At 41.7% G+C, this 26,449-nt stretch overlaps 1 protein-coding gene across 1 annotated transcript; it reads left to right on the top strand.

Annotated features, from left to right (window-relative positions):
* On the top strand, nt 1–26,449 carry LOC143290093 (uncharacterized). Its single transcript, XM_076599382.1, has 4 exons — nt 1–24; nt 716–864; nt 4,700–5,444; nt 26,312–26,449. The coding sequence occupies exons 1-4, from the start codon at nt 1–3 to the stop codon at nt 26,447–26,449; spliced, it is 1,056 nt and encodes a 351-aa protein (XP_076455497.1).

Genomic DNA, 26,449 nt, shown 5'->3' with positions numbered 1-26,449 from the left:
ATGGACCGGAGTCACCTCCAGTCGGTGTGTGAGGACTCCGTTGAGATTTTTTGATTGACTGATTGATTGATATGGACACTTACATAGCGCCTATCCTCGGTCGGAGATCAAGCTCTAAGCGCTTTTCAAACACGGGGTCATTTGCACAACAGGCTGTCTACCTGGGTAGAGCCGACTGACGGCTGCCACTGGGCGCTCATCATTCGTTTCCTGTGTAATTCAGTCAGATTTCAGGCACGCACACATACAAACTCAGACAAGCATGCAACATTTTGCGTGTATGTCCGTTTTGTCTTATTTATCTCGCCATGGCAGCCATACTCCATTATCGGGGGTGGGGCGGTGGGGGGTGCATACTGGGTATGTTCTTGTTTCCTTAACCCTCCGAACGCTGACACGGATTACAGGATCTTTAACGTGCGCATTTGATCTTCTGCGTACGTATACACACGAAGGGGGTTTAGGCACTAGCTGGTCTGCACATATGTTGACCCGTGAGATCGGAAAAATCTCCACCTTTTGCCCACCAGGCGCCGTCATCAAAATTCGAGCCCGGGACCCTCAGATTGAAAGACCAACCTTTTAACCACTCGGCTATTGTTCAAAGACTGGATCTACCTCACCCTGGAGGGACCTCAATGGGCGAGCGCCATCCATGTTGTAGCTGTCTGACATTGTGATTGGCGTTGATGGGTGGTACTGTGGGGTATTTTAGAGTGCGCCGTGCGGCCCATCCTCCGTCTTCAGCACTCGGGGTTTCCGTCGGGGTTGCCTCACCCTTAGCTCATGGCTCAAAGACCTGCCCTGTGAGCACAGAGGGGATTGTTTCTCCGAGGATCCCAGCGCGGGGCTGGAGGTTATAGTGTGCCTCTTGATCGTATAATGAACCCGTCATAGGACACATGGGCTATCTCAATGAGTGCAACAGTACCACCTACTACTCAGTCCTGATAGGAACATCGCCAGTTGGTCCAGGGCTACGAATATCATAGTTAACCCTCATATCTGAGGGCCGCCCATCTATCCGCCACCTGAGGATCCGCCTGGTTGGGGATGGTCACCCCACTACTGAACTGGTAGTGGCCCACTTCACTAAGAATAGCGCATGCCTCCTTTGAGCCCCTTTGCTTACTGAAGCCAGCGGAAGTATTCAATCAGCCATTTTGCTACTCGTGTCAGTACTGTGCGAAGTGGTAACTTCATATATGTAGCTGAGCACTCAGCTAGCTACGATGACTGTTTCACGGCAAGCTTTCACTTTCTCGCGGCGTTAGTTAAGCTGGCATTCCTGTGTGTGCCTCCACAGCAAGTTTGCGCTGCATGTCACTGCACTGTTTTCCTGTAATAACTTCGGGAAATAAATCATTGGCAGATATCAATCAAGACACATTTGGCATGTCGTGGGGGCAGGCATAACACGATTTCATCAAAGATACACGGCTACCGTCCAGTTAGCTGCCAACTTCTCAACGAACTGACAGCCGGATACGAGTCTCAGTATGGCGTCCAGTTGGCTTCAGCTTTCCTGGCCAGATAGCAATCCATCTAATTGTAGATCAGTGGTAGTGGCCTGTCCCGGACAGTGCCTTCAGTATCAGTATCAGTAGCTCAAGGAGGCGTCACTGCGTTCGGTCAAATCCATATACGCTACACCACATCTGCCAAACATATGCCTGACCAACAGCGTAACCCAACGCGCTTAGTCAGGACTTCAGGAAAAAAAAAAAGAAAAAAAATTTAAAAAATAAAAATAAAACAAATAACAATAAAATATAATAATAATAATAATAATGTTTAAAAATCAATAAAAATTTAGAAAAAAATAAAATAAAATAAAAAAGTAATAAAAAAAAAAGTAAAGTAAGAAAAAATAATAGTAAATAACAATACAAATAAAACCAGCTGCCGTGGCGAAATGGTTAGCGTCGCGGACTGACGGCTGGGAGGAGACGGGTTCGAATCCCAGTGGAGGTGGGTTTTTCGGCCCGTGGCCGGCTCTTACCCAGAGTTGAGTGTGCTGTGGGCTTAAATGGGGAAACTGGGACCACACAGTCGAGTGTCATCCACTTTAAGGATGCGTCTTTGGGTGTGTTGCTCTAATTACCTGACCAACACTGCAAGTGTCTGTATCTCTCGGGCCTGGTTAACGCCGGGATATCATTATGACAGGAAGCGTAGAGTACAACCTTGTCATGCAGTCCCAAACCAAAATGGACCTCCATAGCAACATCGTGATCATCATCGCCATCCTCCTCCTCCTTCATCGTCATCAATATAAACAAAATAGTCTCAAAGTCTGTGGCCTTTCATACCCTGCTCTCATGGTAACCTCAGTTTCGATACCCCTCCACTTCCGTGCTTGGGGTGAGTCCTGTCAATGTCGTCAGTGTCGGCAGATTCATGGGGGGCTGTTGTATGAGGGACGTGGTGGCGGTCTCCACACTGGGAGGAACGCTCACTCAGTCTGGCTCCGCGACTAAGCCATTATTGTCGTTAGTAGGGGGCTTAGTAGGTGGTGTCCTAAGTAGGTTAAAACAGAACAGGCACCACTGAACACCACCGAAGTGACTCAGCAGCAGTGCTGGGTCTCCTCTGGTGTGTGGCCTCCTGCCGACCTAACATCGATGGTTCCCTGTGGACTGCCGACGCTGGAACTGCGACGGACGAACCCGGGTGTGGCCGTGTATGGGGGAATCTAAATGAGCGGCGTGGGAGTAACCAACTGACAGACAGTGGGCACAAGCCTGGGTTTTATCAAGGTGGTGTTGTCTGAAACACAACAATGAGGAAAAGGAAAAGTGACAACCGTGTAAAAACAGCGTGTGACAAAGAAGCTTAGAAGGCGTGCAGACAAACAGATGATGGATCACAAACTGCCTCAGGACATGGTTTAATAAGATAAATGACTTGTTTTTTTTCTTTCAAATATTTGGCCACGACTATGCTATTTTCAAATCCCAAACTGTTTCTAATGCTCCAAGACAGAGAGTTGCACGCGTGCGACCACAAACACACACACACACACACACACACACACACACACACGTACACACACACACAAGCAAATACATAAACAAACAAATCCACGCGCGAGTGTGCGCACGTTTATTCATGTGTAATGCATAGAGATACATGAGAGAGACAGACAGAGGGAAAGAGAGCGAGAGTGAGAGAGAGGGAGATAGTGAGAGAGAGAGAGAGAGAGAGAGAGAGAGAGAGAAAGTGTGTGTGTGTGTGTGTGTGTGTGTGTGTGTGTGTGTGTGCGTGTGTGTGTGTGTGTGTGTGTGTGGTGTGTGTGAGCGTGTGTGTGTGTGTGACAGAGAAAGAGAGCAAGAGAGAGAAAGTAGGGGACACAAACACACACACACACACACACACACACACACACACCCATGTATAGATAGATAGATAGATAGATAGATAGATTTCGGGTTCGAGATAGTGGTTAAAGGGAGATGTAGAGAAAAAAAAGGATAAACTAGAGCAATGGAATCAACAGTTCTTAATGTAGCCATGTACCGAGTGGTAATTCAAGGGGTACGGCACAAAAGAACTAACCTAAATGATTGATTGAATGAAAGGATAGACAAGATCCCACGCACAGGCCAGGAACATATAGAGGCCAGTCACAAATGGGTTTTTCTATTGTTTTATTTACAATATTCTAAAAGAAGAAGACTAAGAAGAAGAAATAATGAGAAGACAACTAGGAGAAGACTAAGAACTAAGAGAAGATAAAACGAAAAGATATAAAGAGAAGACAGTGCCTGGAATGACACAAACAAATGTCATTAGCACAACATGTCAGCACAAGTGAATAATAAAGCGCATGTATACATATCACATGGAAAGACTATTCACTCGGGTTTGGGATACGCAACAACATAATGCAAATGTGTGAAGACCAAATGCTGACATCAAATAATATTCCTAATACATTTGAATAGTGCAGTTAAAGTGATTGAAGTGATGCTGACTTGGTGAAAGTACACTGACAGTATAGATTAGTTATAGCTTATACTGTGTCAAAGTGACTCAAATGAATCAGTTTATCATGTTGCACTATACTGGAGTAAGCTGTATAGGAGAGAGCATGATAACTAAATTACAGTTAACAGACTGATACATACCAGGTGGCTTTAACCAATAACTGGTTTTAATCCAACACTATTTTGTAATCACAACAGCAGAATACTACACACATCTTAGAGTACTGAGAATCAGTGAAACACTGTAACCATCAGTGATAGCAAATGAGAAAGAACGCATCATATGCACCCACTAGAATATTCTGGAACAAACTATTAGTGTCCAGAGACGTCACTGACTGTGACGTTAAGAATCAAATGGAACACTGCTCGGAGCATATGACGACATGGCAATTATTTAGATCAATCATAGCCGAGCTGTGACTAACATGTCAAAGCAATAACTGAACAAACTCATATGAACACAAGTACTGTGTCGAATAATACAATTTACAAATCAACACATTCTACACACTAGTACTTACAGCGATACGTAGCGAAGTGTCAGCCGTTGTGGGGACACGCACGACACACTGCCTGCGACACAGCAAGAGAGAGAGCAGGCTCTGGTCAGATGACTGACCAGGTATGAAATGACCACTCATCATTCACTGTGCCAATTTATGCAAGTTTAGCGGACCACAAAGTCCGTCACGTGTGCTTGCGATCAGATCGTCACTAATCCACAGCGACCAAGGCCGTGACTTTGAGTCCAAACTGGTCAAGGAGCTGTGCCGCATCTATGGCGTCAAGAAGACCAGAACAACGCCATACCATCCCCAGGGTAACGCCCAGTGTGAGCGGTTCAACCGATCCCTCCATGATCTGCTGCGCACCCTACCACCGGAGCAGAAGAGACGCTGGCCCATACATCTGCCGGAGGTTGTGCAGGCGTACAACAACACGCCTCATGCCTCCACGGGGTTTTCCCCACACTTTCTTTTGTTTGGACAGGAACCCAGGCTCCCGGTAGACGATCTTCTAGGGCGCCCTGAACCGACAGCCACAGGAGCTGTGGACTGGGTGAGGCAGCACCGACAGCGACTCCAGGTGGCACACCAGAGGGCACTACACCAACTGCAACAGGCAGCCCTGCAACGTGTCAATTTCAACAGGCAACACAGCACGGCCCATGATCTACACGTTGGGGACTACGTCTACGTAAGGAACCGAGTCCTGGGCCGCAACAAGATACAGGACTTCTGGCAGCCAGACCTCCACCAGGTGACTAACCGCCCCTATGGACACCTACATGTCTACTCCGTGGTGCCATTGGCGGGTGGCCCCGAAAAGGTCATCAACAGAAAACACCTGCTGCCGGCAACTGAACCCATCACAGACTGGGAGCCAGACCAGCCCAAACAGCAACCTCCAGTTCCATCTCCACAAGACTCTGACACAGACTCTGATGATGAGGTATGGTTTATAATACCACCCCATCCCCAGGCCAGGTGTGGAACTCCTCCACCCGATAATGCATCAGAAGCACCCCAGGCCGCAGCCCAGAATGACCACTCATCACCCGCTCGGCCAATTTATACAAATTAGGCGAACTACAAAGACAATCACGTGGGCTGCAAACCAGATCGTCACTAATCACGGAGAATCTGATGACAATTGTGTTTGTTTAACGGTGTTCAGTGACAGATTTCTAAATGATTCCTGAACCGATTTACGTCGGATATGTTGCAAAAGAAAGAGCTCAACACCTACTTTATAATGAGTATAAAATTAAGTGTTGGTTATTTAAGATGAATTTATAATCTTAATTTAAGTCACCTGAACAGGGTCAGTTTTAACGAGCTCATCGCTGAAAATTACAAACTGCGTTAAATCAGTTTAACGTAGGCAAACATAAATGGAATAGATTTAAAGATGGAATCGCGACGATTCTGCCAGTATATAATACTAGTAGTTTACTGATCTGACAAAAGAGCTATTAATTAAATACTGTGGAACAGAAACACAAGTTTGCTCTCAGCCAATGACGTACCGCGATGCGACATTGGGCGAGCTGTGAGCAGGTGTCTGGCGAGGACAAAATGATGTAAGCAGAGTGACGTCACATATTCTGTGCGCGGGTAAGGAGGGAAAAACGTCGTCTGCTAATACAGCTTGTGCGTGAGGCAAGCTAGCACAGCTTGGGCGTGAGGCAAATATTGGAGCAAACATAGCGCTTGGTCACATTAAAGATCTATGTAACGGCAATTATCAACAATAAATAAATAAATAAAAATCCAATTCAGTATGGGGCTGTATTCGTAAGAATGTGTTCATTTGTTGGAGTCAGCAGTGGGGAGAAGAAGAAGAAGGAGAAGAAGAAGAAGAAGAAGAAAGGAGAAGAAGAAGAAGAAGAGAACTGGTAGTAGCAGTAGTACGGAAGTTTTTGTTGTTGTTGCTTTTCTTGTTTTGTTAATTATAATTATCATCGTTGTAATAGTTGTTTCTTCGTTGACATCATAAGTAGTAGTATATAACAGTCGTAGTATCATCATCATAGCTATTATTATTATTGGAAATTTGCAATCACGATTCAGAGAAGACACTGGGAAATCAGACACATTTCATGTTCTTTGCAAGCCACATGACAAATCGGTTGTCTTTTCTGTCTTGCCCGCTGAAGTGAAAAGCAGTGTTGACATATCATCTCAGCTTCACCAAAGCTTGTTTCACAGGTATATTTATTCAAAGCCATAAAAAAAAATCGCTTTTTTGTTGAAACTTTATGTTTTCTAATCCAAAAAGGAAAAGATAATTACTTGTTTGTACATCACTTTTGCTAACAAAACACACACTGAATATTTCGAACACTGTTGATATATTTTTTGCCACGCGACTGCAGGTTATTATTCATAATGATGTTGATTTATTTCCATGATAAATACATGATACTGCAGACGGCTCTTCATCATAATGTTAATCACATTCACCGAAAGATCAGATACTTTAAACAGCTTCTATACTGGAGCAGGAAAGAAAAAAAGAACTGTCACCTGAAAATAAGTGGTCTTTCGTGAAACGAGATTCAGATATATTTCCATCAGAATGTTGCTGTACACATTTGAAACTGCAAACAAGTTGAAACTGAAATGAGTTAATGAAACACGTTAAGATGAGTGGAAGAGGCACAGACAGACAGACAGACAAACAGTTTCACGTTTGTCAAGGAGGTGTCACTTCGTCCAGACAAATCTCATCTGCTGAGCAGTTGTCTGACATGACAGCGGCATAACCCAACGCATATATATTTGTGTACCTATCAGCGTGGATATCTTCTCATGAATTTTGCCACAGGACAAATGGCTTCTTTTTCAGTTCGCCAAGTGCGTGCTACACACGGGACCTCGGTTTATCACCTTCCTCCCTAAAGACCGACAGATAAATACAGACAGACAGAAACAGAGACACATGGTGAGAGAGAGAGAGAGAGAGAGAGAGAGAGAGAGAGAGAGAGAGAGAGAGAGAGAGAGACGGGATGGGGTGCGTTATCCCAATCAGAGTGGAAATTAATGGAATGGATGGATACATTTACCCTACATTTGTATTTGTATTTCTTTTTATCACAACAGATTTCTCTGTGTTAAATTCGGGCTGCTCTCCCCAGGGAGAGCGTGTCGCTACACTACAGCGCCACCCATTTTTTTGTATTCTTTCCTGCGTGCAGTTTTATTTGTTTTTCCTTTTGAAGTGGATTTTCCTTCAGAATTTTTTGCCAGGAACAACCCTTTTGTTGCCATCGGTTCTTTTACGTGCGCTAAATGCATGCTGCACACGGGATCTCGGTTAATCGTCTCATCGGAATGCCTAACGCCCAGACCACCACTCAAGGTCTAGTGGAGGGGGAGAAAATATCGGCGCTGAGCCGAGATTCGAGTCAGCGCGCTCAGATTCTCTCGCTTCCGAGGCGGAAGGCGTTACCTCTAGGCCATCACTCCACATGTACCGTTTTGTCTGTGTGTTTGGTTGTCTTCCACTTTTTGATTGATTGATTGATTGATATGGATCCTTATATAGCGTCTATCCTCGGTCGGAGACCAAGCTCTAAGCGCTTTACAAACACTGGGTCATTTACACAACAGGCTGCCTACCTGGGTAGAGCCGACTGACGGCTGTGTCATTCAATCATATTTGAGGCACGTACACATACACACTCATACAAACCTGTAACAGTTAACAGTCTACGTGTATGACCGTTTCGTATATTTATCCCGCCATGTAGGCAGGTATACACCGTTTTCGGTGGGGTGCATGCTGGGTATGCTCTTGTTTCCATAACCCACCGAACGCTGACATGGATTACAGGATCTTTAACGTGCGTATTTGATCTTCTGCGTGCGTATACACACGAAGAGGGTTCAGGCACTAGCAGGTCTGCATATATTTTGACCTGAGAGATCGGAAAAATATCCATCCTTTACCCACCAGGCGCCGTTACCGAGATTCGAACCCGGGACCCTCGGACTGAAAGTCCAATGCTTTAACCATTGCGCCCCGTCAGTTGCACCTTGTCTGTTTCACTGGATGTGTCACTGATGGATGCCCCCTGTCATATGAGTTAGAGGAGTGTGACGGAGAGACAGAGGTTCGAAATCGAAACGAAATATGACTGAGAGCACAATATGCAATTCCTTTCTGTTTTGTTTTGCTCTTAATCCGGAGCTCTGGCAAACAGAAAGAGAAAGAGGGAAAGAGGGGGAGGGGAGGGGGGGGGGGAAGGGGGTGTTGAAAAATCACTCACCGATAAGCGTTTCTACTGTTTCCCTCTGTATGTTCATGAATGCGTGTTGTTTGCATTCCCATAGCTGTCCATCTTCGGATCATGTATCTTTGCTCCATGTATGTTCCACCAGTCCCTTTCAGTACGGAGAGAGAGTGGAGAGGGTGGAAGAGGGGGAAAGAGGGGACGAGAGAGAAAGAGAGGTTGATGGGAGAGAGGGAGGGGGGGGGAGAAAGAGCGGGGATGAGAGTTTTAAAAAGAGGAGAAAAGAGGGGGGCGAGGGGGTTGAGAGAAAAAACAGATGGGTTAGATAGACAGAAAAAACAGGCGGGACAAAAAGGACACCCCAAAATAAAAAGCCGATAGATGATTGGTGATGTTTGATGGGCCCAGACAAAGAGAGAGAAAATGGACAGTTTGGGACAGACAAATGGGGAAAAGCCCGAACGGGACAGAAGATTATTTAGATAGATATAATAGATAGATAGATAGATGAGTTGGGAAGACAGATAGACAGAGGGGACGACACGCAGACGATCGTTTAAAAAGGGTTTAGACAGAAACAGAGAGAGAAATGGGCCCCCCCGGTTGCCCCCCCCCAGACCCCCGGTTTTAACCCCCAGCAAATTGGGCCCCAAGCCCGGGCCCCCCGAAAAGCCCAAGCCCAGCCCCAGAATTTTTAATTTAAACCCCGATAGATAGATGACAGCCCGGAGAGATAGAGAGATAGACGGGTGGGCAGACGGGATAGACAGAAAATAGGCAGCCCAACAGCCCAAAAGACGACGATACATTTTTAAAATAGTTTAGTTTTGAAGTAGTCAAAACCGGACAGACAGTTTAGTTAGTTTGATTTTTAGATAGGTGATAGATAGAAGATTGATAAAAAGCGAAAGAAAGGCCCGGGGGGGAAAAAGGGGAGGGAAAAAAGAGAGAAAAGATACGGAGAGGAGACGGGAAAAAGGGACAGACAGAAAGGGGAGAGAGGACAGGGGACGGGAAGAAAGACAGAAGGACACAGAGAAAAGAGAGAGAGAGAGAGAGGAGGAGGGAGGAAGAGAGTGAGAGAGGGGGAGAGAGTTCTTTTAAAGCAGGGTCACCCAAGGATTCTGTCAAAGGAAGGGGAAAACCACGAAAATGTTGTCCAAATTTCACAGGGTTTGTAGAAAAATTTGCCTTTAACTTTGCGCTTTGGGAAACACCTTCCTTTTCAATGCGTTTCCACTCTTGTTTATCGACCCGAAAATTTTTTTTTTTTTTTTTTTCCTAAAAAAAAAATCATTCTGATTTTTCTTTACATTTTTTTTTCCCTTTTTTTTAACTTTCTTTCTTTCTTTTGTTTTTATTTTAGTTTATCCCCTTTTTTGATAAAAAAAAAACGAACACAAGATATAGAGCTTTTCTCTTACACTCTTTATCCTTCGCCCCCCCCCCCACCCCCCCCCCCCCCCCCCCGAAACTCCCCCCCCCGCCCCCGCCCCCTTTTTTTCTCTCACTGTTTTTTTGTCGAAAGAAAGACCCCTTTTTTTGGGTTTTTTGTTAAAAAATCATGTATTTTTCAGTTAGGGGGGCAACGTTTTTTCCCTTTGAATGGATATTCGTATTTTTTTTTTCTCTCTCTTTTTCTCTTTCCGGGTTTCTTTTCACTCTCTGTCTGTTTGTTTGTCGTTTTTTTTACACACACACACAAAAACCCACACCCACCCCACACACAAAATGTAAAAAAAATTTAAAAAAAAGGAAAATTTTTTGGGAAAATTTCATTTTTTTTATGGCCAAACCTTTTTTAATTTAACGATTTAAAAAAAAGACATGTCCTTTTTGGGCTTGTGCAGGAAATTTAAAATTTTTTTAGTTTGAATTCCTCCTTTTTTTAGTTTTTTTAGCCAATTGTGTAGTTTTAGGGGAAAGGGTTTAAAAGTGAATTTTCATGGCAAAAAACGGGGAAAAAAGGCCCTTGCCCGTTTTTGTTTTCTCCTGGAACAGGGACATCCAGCTTTGCCAGGGGGTCCGCAGACCCCAATTGGGGGGAAACCCAAAACAGAAAATTGGGCATGGGGAATAAAGAAGGCGACGAGCAATGGTTTGGCCCCTTTTTGAAAGGTTCTGTCTTTTTATCCCAATGTCAAACCTTGCTGTTTTTATTCTTTTTTCTGGCCCTGGAAATTTGGGTTAATGACCAGAATTTTCAGAGGGGCCGGGCCCTTTTGGGAATGCCCAGGAAAAAAAAGTTTAGTTTAAAACAACCTAATACTGAAAAGAATGTGTTTGCCAGGGAAAGTCAGTTCTTGGGGAAAGGGAGAGGAATTCAGATGCCTGTCTGACTTTAGAACTGCAGTGGGATTTTTACGGGGGGGAAAGGGGTTGAGGGCCCGGGGTCAAACCCCCCGTCCCAAACAGACAGTGGGGGCCACGTGAGGGTGATGTTGGGCTAAACGAAAACGCTGAAAGGGGAAAACGCATTTTACCAGAAAGCGATCCAGGGGGGATGAGGAAATGAGGAAAGAGTTTCTTCACAAGCAACAGGGGGGAAAAGTCTGAAAAGAGACATGCTGTGCTTCCCTTCCTTAAAATTCTTTTCCCCAGGTAAGTACCAGATATACACGGTCAGCCCCCTTTCCCAATTTTTTCAACAGGTAAAAATCCCTGAAAAGTCCCGGGCACACCAGGTGAAAAAACAAACACGCATAACCCAAATTTACTTTTTAATTTATAAGGTCCAAAATGCGATCACAATGCTGCAGTATTTTTCCCAAAAAAAAGCAGCCCTGTTTAAAAATGACAATCGCAAATTTTGGGAAAACCGATTTCAGTAGATTATCACAAGAGGTAATTCGTTTCAAAACCGGGGATTGCATATTCCAGAAAATTTTTCAGGGTTTTTAAAGGCGGGAAAGCAAAGCTTGAAGTTTTAGCAAACAGCTGTTGGGAAATTAACATTCCTTTGAAAAAGTCATGATTTAAATCAGACACAGGGCAACCTCGCAGGGTCCAAATCTTTCAGGTTCCCGAACAATTTTCTTCCTTTAAGAGACCGGGGGCCCCCCTGTGGGAAAAAAACTATAATTTCAATATAAAGGGAAAGGGATTTTGAAAAAAACAAAGAAAATTAGAAAAGTTTATGGGAAATTTGAGAAAGATTCAGCAAAACAAGGAATCAGTCTGTGCCCTTTTTCTGTAAACAGTTTTTCCAAAAGACAATGGGTTACCAAATAATTCAATTCTTTTAAAGGGTTTTGTAATTTCGAAAAAATTATTTAAAATGAAAATTTTTTGGGGCATTAAAAATTTTCGTGATATCCCGCATGAAAAAAATTTGGCCGAAAAATACACCGGGGTTTCTCCGCCACCTTTCTCCGCACCCTGAGAAAAAACCCGGATTTTCTGATTTTGATGGCATCCAAGGTTTTAGTCCCCGGGCCCCGGGCCTTTCCAGATAAAACCCCATTTTGGGGAAAATGTCAGGTGAAAAACAAGGCCCGGTTTAGGTTTAAAAAACGGTCCATAACAAGGGCACACCCATAGGACAAGAAGGTTTCCAAAAACCCCACATTTTCTTTGTCCTGGTTGGGGGAAACTGAGGGCCAAAACCTTAAAAGAAAGGGGGTCAAACCCCTTTTAGACATATTTCTTGGTCCTTTCCCCCGACATCGGTACAAGCCTTCCCTGTGAATTTGTCAAACCCGCTTAAACCTCGTGTCCCATAAGTCCCTTTATGCCATTACACCTGGGGTAGGGGGCAGGGGAGTTACCCTTTACCGGCCTGGAAGTGAGGGTTTTTGGACACTTGGGTTTTGTTTTTCCCGGAAGGGGAAATTAAAAAGGGAAATTTTCCCGGGTCTGTCAAAATTGACGGTGGTTTGGGGGATACGTCAAAGTTGAAAAGGTTGTAATTGTCCTTTTCATCGTTTTTGAAATTGCCCTTTTTCTTTTATATTTCGTGTCTTGCGTTGATGTATATCGCAATTTTGTTGAAGATTAAAGCACTGAAAAAACATTATTTAAAAAAAAAAACAAGTGAAAAGTGGCAATTTAAGAACAAGAAAACATAGTCAGTTCGAAAAAAAAAAAAAACAAAAAAAAAACAAAAAAAAAACAAAAAAACAAAACAAAACCCCAAAATATTTACGTGTGAAACCAAAACGCGCTATGCTTGCTCCAAAAATGCCCCACACACAAGCTACCGCAGGCGGGGTTTTCCCCCTTATCCGCGCCCGGGAAAGTCTGACGTCACTCCGCTTACATCTTTTTTCCCCTTCGCCAGGGCAGCCTTAAGGCTCTGCCAGTGGGGCGCATTTTCGGTAAGTATTGGCTGAGCGGAAAAATTGTGTTTTTGTTACCCATAATTAATTAAAACTCTTTTGTAACATTTAGTAAATAAAGTATTAATTTTACTGGCCCGAAACATCGTTTATTCATCTTTTAAATCTATTCCATTTTTGTTTGCCCACGTTAAAAAGATTTTTAAGCAAATTTTTAATTTTTTAGGCGACGAGCTCGTTTTAAAAACCCTGTTCAGGGGGATTAAATTTTTGTTATAAATTTCCCCCTTGAATTTCCCCTCGGTTTTTCGGCCCATAAGAAAGAGAGAAGGGAAATGGCGAATTTTTTTATTCAATTCAGTTCAAAATACTTTTTTGTCTGCTTTTAATCAAAACAAAAATTATCTTTCGACTCACTTGTATGCCCCTCAGCCCAAATTTTCAAAGAAAAACGTTTTTCTGTCACACCCTTCAAGGGTCACCCTGCAACACCGTTAAATCGGTTTAAAAAGAAAAAAAATTTAGGTGAGACAGTAAATTTCATTATAAGATAGAATGAAACAACTGTTTTGTTTTTGGGGGGTGTGTAGCTTGCGCCCCCATGTGTTTGGGGGTGGGGGCCGGGTTTTTGTGCATTTCGTCGGTGTGTTTTGTTTGTGCAGTGTTTCGCACGTGTGTGCCCGATCCAAAGAAATTTAAAAAAGGAAAAAATAAACAAAAAAAAATTAACCCCCCCCTTATAGCATTTTAAAAGGCAATAATCATACCCCCAAATTAAAATCGAAAAAAAGGAAAGAGCTACTTAAGGTTTTTTGTTAAAGGGCCCCAAACCCCCCGTCTGAAGGGGGGTTATTTCATAATCGGATAAGAATTTTTTAATTTTGGGGATTTCATTCTAAACAAATGAAAACAAAAAAAAAATAACACGAAAAAAAATTTACATTTCCCAAAATTTTAAAATTACAGAGGGCCCCCAGTGCCCTTTTTAGACAAATAAAATCAAGTTGTCAAGAAAAATTGAATTTCTGGGGAAACCCTGAGGGAAAAATTAAAACTAAAAAGACATTGATCAAATTTTTTTTCTCCCTTTTGTAAATAGGAAATGAACAAAAAAAAAGATTTGTTTTTTCAGCTGAAATTTTTTAAATTAAAGGGAAAAATTTAAACCCCCTTTTTTGAACTTTTTTTCCCTTTTATCTGTTAGATGGAGGGAATATCTGATACACCAAATTTTGAAAATTTTGTTAAAAGCACTTTTCGAAAATTTTTGATTTAAAAAATAAGGCTCCACTTTATTTCCAGGGCTTTAAAAATTATGTATTTTAAAAAAAAAACTTCTTTTTTTTGGATTGGTTATGCCAATCGCCCCCCAATAATCCTTTAAATCTGTTTCTTGAAACATTTTTAAGGGAAAACCAAAATATTAATTTTAACGCCCCCATTATCCCCAAATGCAAACCCGTTCGTATTTCAAACATTTTGTACGTTTGGGTTTTCCCCCTTGTTTTACATCATTTTTAAATTTTAAAAATCTTTAAAATGTTTTGCAAAGGGAACCTATTTTTTTTCCATCCCTTTTAATCTGAAACAATTTAAATCCCCCCACTTTCAATCGTTTAAAAAAAAAATTTTGGGTATTTCCCAGTTCTCAATAGCCAAAAATCATTTGGGTTTTTGGCTTTTCAAAAATTCAAGCAAAGTTTTTTAGCAAAAAAGATGGATTTTTTCCAAAATTTTCTACCCTTTTCAATGCCCCCATTTCGGATTATACGCAAATCAGTTTTTACGTGGTCGAAAAGCTTTTTTAAAAAATTTTTGGGAAAGATTTTTTGAGTTAAAATCAGCATTTAAAAAGAGAAACAAAAAAAACCCCCCCCCCACAACCCCAATCACCCCCCCCCAAACACACACACATGTTTGGGAAAAAAGACACCCAGACAGAAAAGAACAGATAAAGAGGGTAGCCCCAAAAGAAAAAACCCCCTGGGCCCCCGGGCACAGTCAAAGGTTTTTCCCGTGCCAAAAAAGGCGGGAAAATGGCCAGAACGATTTTCACTGTCGTCAAAAACAGTCCTGACGCCCGTCACACCCCCAAAACTGTTGGGCACGTGATCACCGCTTTACCTCACCCCTGAAAATAAGGGGGTCGTCCCGCGTCCCCCAATGACCCTGACACATCGCTGTTTTCGGTAAGTCTGTTTCTTTCTCTTCAGTTTCGGATGCACAGGAAATGTCAAGGTCACAAAGGCCCAAGGGGCACGTGTTTTCCCCGTGGCCGGAGGGGCAGGTCAGGAGAGGGACGGGTGGCTGTGTGTCCCGTTGGTGTCCAGTCTGACTTTGATGTTGGGGGGGGCCTTTGGGTTTGGGGAGGGGGGCCCTTTTTTGCAGGGTAAGGCATTACTCGACCCTAAATTTACCTTATGTAGCTTGCATTAAAAAGATTAACAAACAGTCGTATCACAAATCAACACAGACGCCCCCACCATACACCTAAACCTTCACACGGGACAGAGGACAGAGAGACATTAAGGGGAGAGAAAGAAGAAAAAATGTTTTCCAAGGGGTTTTAAAAAAGATCAACAAAAGGGCTGTCTTTTGTCTCCCTATGTTTATGCCCCACTTTATGGTAAATGTATTTCGTTTGTGGTTTTAGTGTTTAAAGGTGTTGAAAGAGTAAGGGATCTAAGGAAATATGGTTTTGCTTGCTTTTATTGTTTTTTCAAACATTTTAAAACTTATTTAGAAACTTTCAGAGCCTCCCCCCCATTATCTAAACATCATCTATCTATCTATTTTTAATATATATTTATATCCCCTTTTCTTTCTCTCTATAAATATATTTTTATATAGATATTTATTTTTTATATATAATTATTTATATATTTATTTCAGAGAAAAGGATATGCCCCACACATACACCGATATTGCACCGGGCAGACGATTGGGGAATGAAAGAATCAGAAGGGTTTTAAATGATGTCAGCAAAAAAAAACAAAAGACTGTCTGTTTATTGCCTTTCCCCCTTTTTTTTGCTCATTGTTTTCCCCTTTTTTTTCTCTCCCCCATCATTCCCCTTCCCTTTCCCTCTTAGGCCGTAAAAAAAACCCAAAGGAAAAAAAGGGGTTTTTTCCTGGAAAATGTTTTAGGGAAAAAACCATTCCAAATTTGGAAAAAGAAAAAAACGCTTTCCCCGGGAAAAAAAAACCCCAAAAAAAGGGTGGGGTCTGCAGTAGGGCGACGCGCCTTTTCCCCGGGGGGAGAGCAAAACAAAAAAATTTTTAAAAACAAAAATCTATTTTAAAAATTTCAACACACACCACACACAACCCCACAAAACAACACATTTAATTATAAAATATATTTTTATATTTTATATATTTTTGTGTGGGTGTGCGTGCCCTGTGTGTGTGTGTGTGTGGGGGTTTTGTGTTTTGTTGTGGTGTGTGTTGGGGTGGGTTGTGGTGTTGGGGTGTGTGTTTTTACTGTGCTGTTTTTGATTTAGAGAAGAGGAGAGAGGGGAAAAGAGAGGGGAGAGGAAAGAAGGGAGAGAGAGAGAGACAGAGAGAAGGAGAGAGAGAGAGAATCTTGTCAAAGTATGCAACCAAAGCATTTAATGTTGCTTTTCTTTTTTGGCCCCAAAATACCCCAAAATTCCTTTTTGTTGGGGAAATTATTATTTCCATATAATACTGCCCCCAGGGACCCTTTTTTCCCTTTTTCCCTGTGAATTTTGTTCTGTATTATATTATGATTTTCTTTATCGATTTTTGTTTTTAATTTAGTACCTTTTTAAAAAAAACCCCCTTTTGGGGACCCTGGAAACGTTTTTGGGCTGCTTGTTTTTTTAGAACGTTAAACATTGCTGAGGAAAAAAGGGTCCGGGAAACCTTTGTTTTCCGAAGGGAAAAATGAAAATTTTTTCACAAACTGAACCACCACCCCATCGCCACGTGGGTTTGCGTACTGTAAAAAAACCAAGGGGGTGGAAAGATTTTAAAAAAAAACCCCCCAGGGAAGAAAAGAAAAAGCCCGGGTTTTAACAAAAAGGGAAAAGGTTTAAATAAATTTGGGAAAAATGAAAAACATGTTTCGTGCTTTACAAAAAACACAACCACACACCCCAAAAAAAAAACACCCTTTGGGTTTGTTTATCAAGTAAGTTTATTTTTCCTTTTGGAGGGCTAATTTTGGGGGGCGGAAGCCTCTTTTGAATGGAGGGGAGTTTTGTGGGGGGGTTTTTCTGTTTTTTTTTCATTTTCTTAGGGGTCGGTATTTTAAATTTCCCCTTGGGAAGTGGTTTTGTTTGGAAAACCCTTTCACCCGGTTTCCCCCTCCCGGATTCCCACCCCATTTATTGGCCTTTTTTGTCTTTTGTTTGCCCGAACATGATTTGTGGGAAAAGAATGTTTATTTTCTAACAGTCTTGAGTTTGGGAGCAATTGTTTCCCCTGAGAACGGCGATGTTACCTATTAGGGTGTGTTTTTAAATTTATGGGGCCCGGGTTTGGAGAGGTTTTAAAAACACAGAGCGGTGGGAAGAGGGGGGCTTGTTTTTGTCCCCTTTCGTGTTTCTACAAGCCACACAAAAAGAAACCAGAAAAAACAAATGAGACCTGGGACTGTCGGGGAAGGGACAGAGGGTTTACGGCCTAAGGTTAAAAACGCAGGTTTTTATGTTTTTTTTCAAAAAAGTTTGGAAATTTCACGACTTTATTTCCCGGGACGTTTAAATTTTCCACACTCATTTTTCTTCCAATTCCCCAATATAATTTCTTTTCCCTTTTAAAAACACTGTCCCCCAAATAAATTTTTCTCTCTCTCCTCCCCTCTCTCTTCCCTTTCCCCCCACCTTCAAAACTCAAACATTTTAAAAAAAATTGTCTACGATGGTTTTCCATTGCATTAAAGGCAGTGGTTTTTTTGGCTGCCTTTTTTTCCATTTGGATAGCAATTAAAGCAAAAGCACTGTTTTACAGACTTACATTTTTTAAAATTGTGTTTTTCTGAGGTCTTCAGGATTTTCAATGGTTTTCCATATCCTCCCCTTTCTGGCTTGACTTTCACCCATTTTTACAAAAGGTTTAGATCATGTTTCCCCCGTTTGGATAGAATCAAAGCTAGCCAGTGGCCCGGCCCCTTTTTTTTAAAATATCTTTTTGGGTTTTTCCAGATTTCTTTTCGTTCTTTTTTTGTAAATAAAGCAACCTCCTTTAAAATGAAAATCTGCAACACGTTAAAATGATATATATCAAAAAAAATGCTGTCCCCCGTCATGAATCTTTTTTGATGCGACGATTTTAAATGAAGGTTTTTGATGGATCTACAAAAACTTACAGACAAAGAAAAATTTATAAAAAAATTGGGAGTGTGTCTCCCAAGTGAGGAACCCCAAAAGGGGGGATTATTTTTTTTCTGTTTAGGTTTGCCATGGTGGTTCTGCCACCGGCCCGTGAGTTTTTGGGAAAGGGCCCGAGGGGTGTACTTGGGGGGCTGTTGAAAAAGTTGACCCTTGGGGTCCTTGTAGTTTTAAACCCTCGGACCGGCAGAGTGGAACCCGCGCCCTCACCACCCCCGCCCTCCGTTTTTAAAACCCCTTTTTTCTCTTTCCCCTTTTTTTTCTTTCCCCCCTCCCCCCCCTTTCCTCCCCGCCTCTCCCCCTTTTTCTCCCACCCCCCTCCCCCCCTTTTCCCCTTCTAGCCTTTTTCCCCCGTGGGCTTTTTGGCCAAAAGCTGATTTTTACTCACGGGACGAAAAGGCCGGGATAGTCAGGGGGGTCATCACTGTGCCTCTAAACCCCTTTCCGGGGGTTTTGGGCCGTTTTACGATGACTCACTTCTCTTTAAATTTGCCTTCCATTACTGTTAAAAAATCACAATTTTTTTTAAAATTTTCTTTTTTCCACTTATGATTCCCCAAACACAGTCATGAAACACAAAACCCCTTTTGGGCTGAAAAGTTGGACGCCTTTCTCCAAAAAAAGAGTCTTTTGTTTACTTCCCCCCAGTTTTTTCGACTTTTCCATACTGGGAATTTTGAAAAGAATGGGATGGGGAAAAAAATTTTAAAAGAAAAGGGTGATAATGTAACTTTTCCCAAATTAAAAGTTTAATTTGAAATAACATAAGTTTGGAAATTTTTTTTCATATATCAAATTTTTTTTTATGGGGGTTCTGTCGTAGAAGCCCCAACACAAACCCTCTGGAATTTAAAAATTTCCCCCTTTTAAAGGGGTTTTTAAAAAATCATGTCAGGTTGGGTGTCAATCATTCAAATAAGAACCTGGAGGGAAGACCCCCAAAAATGTTATTGATCAAGGCTTTTCGTGATTACTTATTTTCCCCCAACAGACAGTGGACAGAAAACAGACAAATAACACAACACAAATGCATCATTACTCTGTCTACTCCCGAGTCTTAAGTAAAAGCAATGGATTTTCATCCCCCCCAGCGGCACCTGTGCTTCGTCACAGGGGAAGGGTCGGGTACGTCGGGCCATTCAGCCTGGAGCGTTCCAAACGACGAAGCCCAACAAAGCCCACCGCTGGGTCTGCTCTGCGGGGAAGGGAAAAAGCGAAAAATAACAATGTGTAGTATTAAACAGGGGACAACATGACACGGGCGTTGTTCTGTTCCGGTGTATCTGGCCCCCCGCCATCCCCTGAAAAAGACGGGGGGGGAAAGATTGATAAATCTGCCTTTGTGCCAAGTCGTTCCAAAGAACCTTGATAAGGGGGAAAAAAGGCCATCAACGCCCCAAATTTCCCCGTGCGCTAAAAACAGCATTTACCGGGGGCCGGAAACCCCGGTTACAAACTTTTTTTAAAGTGCCTTTTTCTATCCCGGGGGCTTCTATGAAACCTGAAAACCACCAAAATATAATAATCAAATTCTCCCCCCTTCTCTCGTCTTCACTCTCTAAATTAAAAAATTATATATATTTTAAAATATATATATATATATATTTTTATATTTTTATAATTATTTTTATATATTGCGTGTTGTGTGTGGTGGGGGTGTGGGGGGGTTTTTGTGTGTGGTTTACGAGGATTGAAAGCCCCGTAATTTCATGAAATCCCTTTGGGGAATTCCTTTTATTACGTGCAAAAAACCGTGGCCATCAATATTTCATGAAATAAAATTTCTTCGTCTAAACTCCAATGCTTACATCGGTGATTTCACAAAAATCCTGAACACACATCAAAAAAACAAACATTTTAAAAAATCGTAAAGAAAAAGAGTCATGACTGTAAAAAATTTCATTTAATATATAAAAAAATAAGGAAAGGTCCAATGCAGTTTGAAGTTGGGGCAAAGCTACATTCAGCTTAAACCAGGGGTAAAATGACCCAGAAAAAATTTGCAAGATGAAATGCTTTTCGCTGGATAATTCAGATTCTGTGACAGCGAGTTTGTCAGAAAAAACATGGCCCAAAATTTGTGCTCCTTGTTCGGAACAGTTTTTTGCCGTGAGGTCACATCAAAAAAAATTTCCCCCCCCCAGGGTCCGACCGAACATGATGGCCATAGACCGTTGCTTTTTTTTTTTCCCCAACAGTTTTTTTCTGGGGGGCAGAGGTCAATGGGGGTCTCTAATGAAGTCCTTTCCGAACCCCAGTTGAACAACAATGTTTTGGTCAACGTTCGTTTCCGCTGAACCCCAAACACCTTGATTTTTTTCCGGGGACACCTTCAGTGGATCCCTGATGGAATCAAGCAGAAACATTGTCCCAGCACGGCATCCCAAATCCTCCCCGCTTCCTTCAACATCCTTTCCACCTGGATTGTCCATCACAGCTTCCCGCAACATTTTGTGATTAAAAACTGTGCTGCCTGCACCTTTTCTGTGATTGGGGATTTTGTCCAGGTGATAGAATTCATTGAATTCAGGGGGAATTTGGGGTATCTGTTTGGAGATAGCTGGGGGGTAGAGATGATAGGCAGAACCACCGAGCCTCACCCCAAAACTGCGGCGGGGGAGGGAAACATCGATACCCAAAATGATACGCAAGGATTTTTTTTTTTTTTCTTTTTTTTTTTTTTTAATTTTTTTTAATATATATTTTTTTTAATCAAAACGTACACATTTGAAGTCCATTCCCCGTTTTGGGGTTTTGGGTCTCTGTCAAACTTCCCCCAACAGCAAATTTGCGTGGTCACGCCCGTTTAAGTTGCGTTCTTTCGTCTTCGTTTAACGCTTTCCACTTGAAGGGGTGAATTTTGGGCGTTCACTTTTGCAATATGTCGGGTGATATGTCCAACACGTAATGTTTCCACAAGTTTCAGTTTCAGTTTCAGTACTCAAGGGGGGCGTACTGCGTTCGGACAAAACCCAATCGCTACACCACATCTCCCAACGGGTCCCCTGACCCCCGGTAACCCAACGCGTTTAGTGGGGGGCCTTTGAAAAAAAAAAAAAAAACCAAAAAAAAAAACCCCCAAAAAAAACAACAACAACAAAAAAAAAACAAAAAAACGGGGGGAAAAAATAATTTTAGATAAGCTTGCAAAAAATAAAAAAAAAAATAATAATTATAAAAAAAAAAAGGTAGTAAATAATATTAGTAATACTAAAAAAAAGAAAATAAAAAAACATAAAAAAATAAAAAGAAACAATGGTGAAAAAAAAAAGCGAATAAAGTAAAATATGAAAACACATTCACACAAACCCAACATGAAAAGAGAGAACCAAACATGCAGTTTTCACATATATGAAAGCACAGTAAATACATATAAACGTACAGAGCTCCAACACCACACCACACACACACCCCAAAAACCACACGCTTTTACCGTGCCCCTCCTCTACCCCCCTTTCCCCCACAATAAATTTCTAGTCAAAGTTTCGCAGTTCCAGGACACCACACACAACAAACCAACTCTAAAGAGATGAACCTTATTGTACAAGCACAAAATGAAAGCAAGTAAAAATACATATAAACGTACTGAGCTCCAAACCCCACACACCCCAAAACCCCACACACACACACACCACACTTTTCCCTTTGCCCCCTCTACCCTCCTCCCACACTCATTTTAGTCTGTATCGCAGTTTTCCACGGCACACACACACAAAAACCAAACCCACTCACAGAATAAACACTATTGTCCAAGCAAAAACACATACCCCCCATATCTCCCACCCCCAACCCCCACCCCCTTTTCAACAAAAAAATATATAAAATATATAATATAATTTATAATATATTATATATATATATATAAACTTTCCCAATATCCTGTTGCTCCCACAGTGTAGGCATATACATCACTTCCCCATCCCTTACCCCACCTCCCACCCGACCCCCACCCCCCCACACACACACACACAACGTCAATATCTCTCCTGACCTTGTGTACACTTTACTCTCGCGCATTCACAAACGCACTAAAAAGAAAAGCCCCACATCAACAAACACACACCCCGCCACTAGGGCCGCAAGAGGGATGGGAAAAAGATTTGATGCCAAAAAAACGGGGTCTAGTGGTTGTTCGGTTATTGTATTTGGAAAAAGGCCCACAAGACTCTTTTCCCCGTTTTTTGAAGAAATTTTTGCCCAATGGGGGTTTGGAAATGATGCCGATATTTTTTTTATTTGCAAAGCACGTCCTTCCCTTTTCTTTTTGGACGCGGCCGCTCCCTCCCTCTGTTTTCTATTTCTTTGAGGCGTCGAGGGGTTTTTTTGGGTTGGCCTTGTACTGTTTTTTTTGGTTTATTTTTGATTTTTTTCGGAAAATTTCCGATTTTTAGAGTGGCCGCCGTTGGGTGTTGCGTTACCAGAAAGTCTGTCAGCTCGCTCTTTTTCCCTTAACCCTGCAGCCCGGGGCAGTAGACCATGGGGTTTTTTTTTTAATCTGAAATTTTGGCATTGCGTTATCCCACTCGGGTTCCCATTCCTTTTTAAATTTTTTCTGTATGAGGTTCATTGAGTGGGGTTAGAACATGGCTTTTGGGTTTTTGGGCGAGGAGGCGAACCCACGGGAGGGCTTTTTGGGTCACAGCTTCAATTTCCCATTTTTTGGCGGAGGTTGTGACTTTGTAGGCACATTCTCTTCCCAAATTGTTTTTTTCCATTTTGTTTGCAGGAATCCCCACCAGACGGTTTTGGGACGGGCCATTTTTGTATTGATGTGCCCTCTTTTTTAAATTTTCTTCTTAAGCACTTCCCTTCCCGCATCATTTTTTCCCCTTTGGGCCCCATTCCCGCAATGTCTTCCAGAGTGGGTTTTTGAAAAGGGGCTTGTTAAAATTGAGGTTGATTTTTTTGGGGGGGTTTTTTTCTCCCATTCTTTTTGTTTTTTCGGTTTGTAGTCGGCATATTTGTGGATTGGTTTCTGCTTGCCCCATAATGATCTTCCTCGCCAGACGGCTCCCTTTTTGTTCTTTCGGGGCGTCAGCAGTGGGTTTTGAGGGTTTTCTAATGTTTGAAGTAGGTCTTGACTGTTCTAACTTGTTTTCGGGCCCTGCATAAAGGGAAGGTCAACGGGTACGAAAATGGTTTCGTGGGGGGTCTTTTTTTTTTTCCAAGGGATCACCTCATAGCTCTTTTTGGACTCTTTCTAATTTTAGGGGGTTGGGTTTTTGAGAGGGTTTTGTTTTTTGTTTGCCCAAGCCCGTATCGATCACACTGGGGGCGGTTTTTTGGGTATACGGGGAAGAGGTTGGCGTTGTTAAATTTTCCCTTTGGTTCCCTTGCTTTTAAGACTGAAAGGGCCCTTTTTGCTTTTTGAGAACAGTTTTTTCCCGTATGTTTTCAAAGGTCAATCCTGCAAAGGTTTCCTGGTATGGGCATTCATTTTTTTTCTCAATTTAAATTTCCCATCGAATGACACAGAAGGAGGGGGTTTTGCTCGGGGTTTTTTTTGTTTTTTGGGGGTGCCAGCAACGTTTGGGCTTTCGCTGGATTGATGGAAGCCCTGTGTCTTTGCCCATTGAGCAATATTTTTTTAGTTTTTTCTGGACGGCTTCATTTTCTTTCCTGACATTTTTTCGAAGTTTTTGAAACCGGCCCGGGCATCCGCAAGGGTAAGCACCCGACAATTCCATTGTTTTTAATCTGAAAGGGCCCCTTCGTGTAACTTTTGTAGAGGACAGGAAGAGCGGAACCCCTTGGGGAAAGCCCCAGGGATATTTTAGAAGGTGCAGACACCCAATCTCCGGGGCTGGACGACGGTTTTTTTCCTAAGCCTGCTGTATCCATTTTTTGCTTTTGTCAAACTTACTCCATACCTTGTAGCCTCCATGAGGGCGCAAACTGGACTTTATTGTAGGCTCTTAAAGGTCAAATTGTACTGTAGTGTTTCTTCTTTTTTTTTCAGAAGGGGAGAAAAAAATAATTAAAGGTCGAAAAATAAGGAATAAAACCTAAGTTTTCCCCCCTCCCCCACCAAAGCCCCAAATTTGGGGCATTTGTGTGTTTTGTTTTTTTAAAAAAAAAACAAAACAAAATTGTATTGCTTTTTTTCACTTAAACAAAGCCAAACACACCCTTTTTCGCTTTTGTTTACATGGAACAAAAACAAAACCCACTACTCGTTGTTCAAACTCAAAAATTTGCATTGATTTTTTTTTCACACGAACAACTAACACTTTGCTTCGTTCAATTGACTCCTACTCCCAGACGTCTGAAGCTCTAAACAACTTTGTGATTCGAACTGTCTGCCTGTCACTCTTTCCTGGGGGATTGAGCGGGATTTGTCACGGTGATAAACTTAAATTTGAATTCAGGGGGAATTGGGGCATCGGGTGTGGGATCAGCTCTTGGGAGGGGACAGACCAAAACACGGGCCCTCACACCCACGCCCCGTGAGGAGAACCCCTTGATACCAAAATGTACGCAAGGATGATTTAATTTTTTTTTTTTTTTTTTTTTTATATTTTTTATATTATTTATTTTATTATGTATAATCGAACTTACACATTTGAAGCCCTTTTTCCCACTTGAGTTTTGCTTCGTCAAAACATGCCACCAACATGTCAACTTTACGTGATCATGCACCGTTAAATTTTGGGTTTCACTTGAAAAATTTGTGCCAGGGATGGTGCTCAACACTAATGCTTCCGGGGAAGGAAAAAAGATAATTCACAGGTCGAAATAATCAAAATAATAAACGCCAAGTTTCCCCTACCCCCCCCGAAGACCGAAGATTGGGCGATTTTTGTTTTTGTTTTTTTTTTAAAAACAAAACAAACATTTTTGTATTGCTTTTGTTATAATAAAACAAACCAACACCCACTGCTTGTTTTGTTTACAGGAAAACAAAAAAAAACACTACTCTTTGTTTTTACCAAAAAAATTTATGTTTTGTTCACACTGAACAACTAAATTTGTTTCTGTCGTTCATAATGATTCTCTACTCCAGAGTTGATAGCTCTAAAAAACTACTCATCTGAATTAAAACCAAAAATCTTTACAAACCCCCTGATGAATAAAACAACAACAGTGGGATCATCTACCAAACCAAATAAAAACAGAACAACTTATAATCTGTGAATACAAGAGATTGTCTTTTTATGAGTAATTAAAATTAAAACACCAAGCAAAACACTTTTAGAACATGAACATTCATAAAAAATGCAACCAAAAAAATAAGTAATAAGTAGATGTTGATAGGGTAAGACAAAAACCACACTAAAGACTCAAATAATTGGTTTAGCAAAATATTCTCAACAGTTTTAAAGATTTCGTTTCGTTCATTGCAAAAATTTCAATTTTGCTTTATAGAATAAAGAAAAACCTCATAAAAAAAATAAAATCATAAAAATTTTTTAAAAGGAATAGATAAATAAATAATATTGAAAATTAAACAAATAAAAATTTGATGATAAAAAGCTAAACCCCCCTAATTAACCGGTGAACGCACCTACCCCCCGAAAACTCCCAAAACACACAACACACACACAACAAAAACCCTCAGGGGCACATGGAACAACGTTTTTACCGCCTTTTTTTACTACCGTTATGAAGACGGAGTGAAAAAAAAAAAAAAAAAACAAAGGGAGGAAAAATAAAAAACACAATGATAAATTTTGCATTCATTGCGTTGAAAGTTCCAGTGACGTTGAGTGAAGGTTTGCTTGTATGGGTTAAAACAGTGGGGGACTTGTTGCCGTCACCGACGATGGGTTTTCACATAATTAAATCATTGTGATTCCCAATCACATCTTGAAACCCGATGCAGCTGACGGAAAAAATAACCATACAAAGAGCCAAGTGTCAGGGTGCTAACCCTAGTTGAACTCACGGCACTGCTTTTAAAGCTGACGGCGTTTTTTAAATGCATGACAGTGTTTTTAACCATTTACAGAGGGGTAACCTGTGGCGTAAGGGATTCAAGTTCCCAATTTTAACAAAACTGCTGCCGTCTGCTGGGAACTTTCTGAGGGGCAGCTCTCAAGCCACACGAGGTATCCACACAGTCAGCTTCCTAACATCCCCGCTGTAA

This window comes from Babylonia areolata, chromosome 15, assembly GCF_041734735.1.
Source record: "Babylonia areolata isolate BAREFJ2019XMU chromosome 15, ASM4173473v1, whole genome shotgun sequence".
Lineage (NCBI taxonomy): Eukaryota > Metazoa > Mollusca > Gastropoda > Neogastropoda > Buccinidae > Babylonia > Babylonia areolata.
The sequence above is the reverse complement of the archived record's forward strand: the minus strand, read 5'-3'. Positions and strand labels throughout refer to the sequence as shown.

Excerpts from the sequence above, each read along its gene's own strand:
- LOC143290093 (XM_076599382.1), top strand. The coding sequence starts at position 1 with ATGGACCGGAGTCACCTCCAGTCG. Across the intron at positions 865-4,699 it reads GCGGGGCTGGAGGTTATAGT|ATCGTCACTAATCCACAGCG; the intron begins GTGCCTCTTGAT and ends GCTTGCGATCAG. Across the intron at positions 5,445-26,311 it reads ACACAGACTCTGATGATGAG|AGGGGTAACCTGTGGCGTAA; the intron begins GTATGGTTTATA and ends AACCATTTACAG.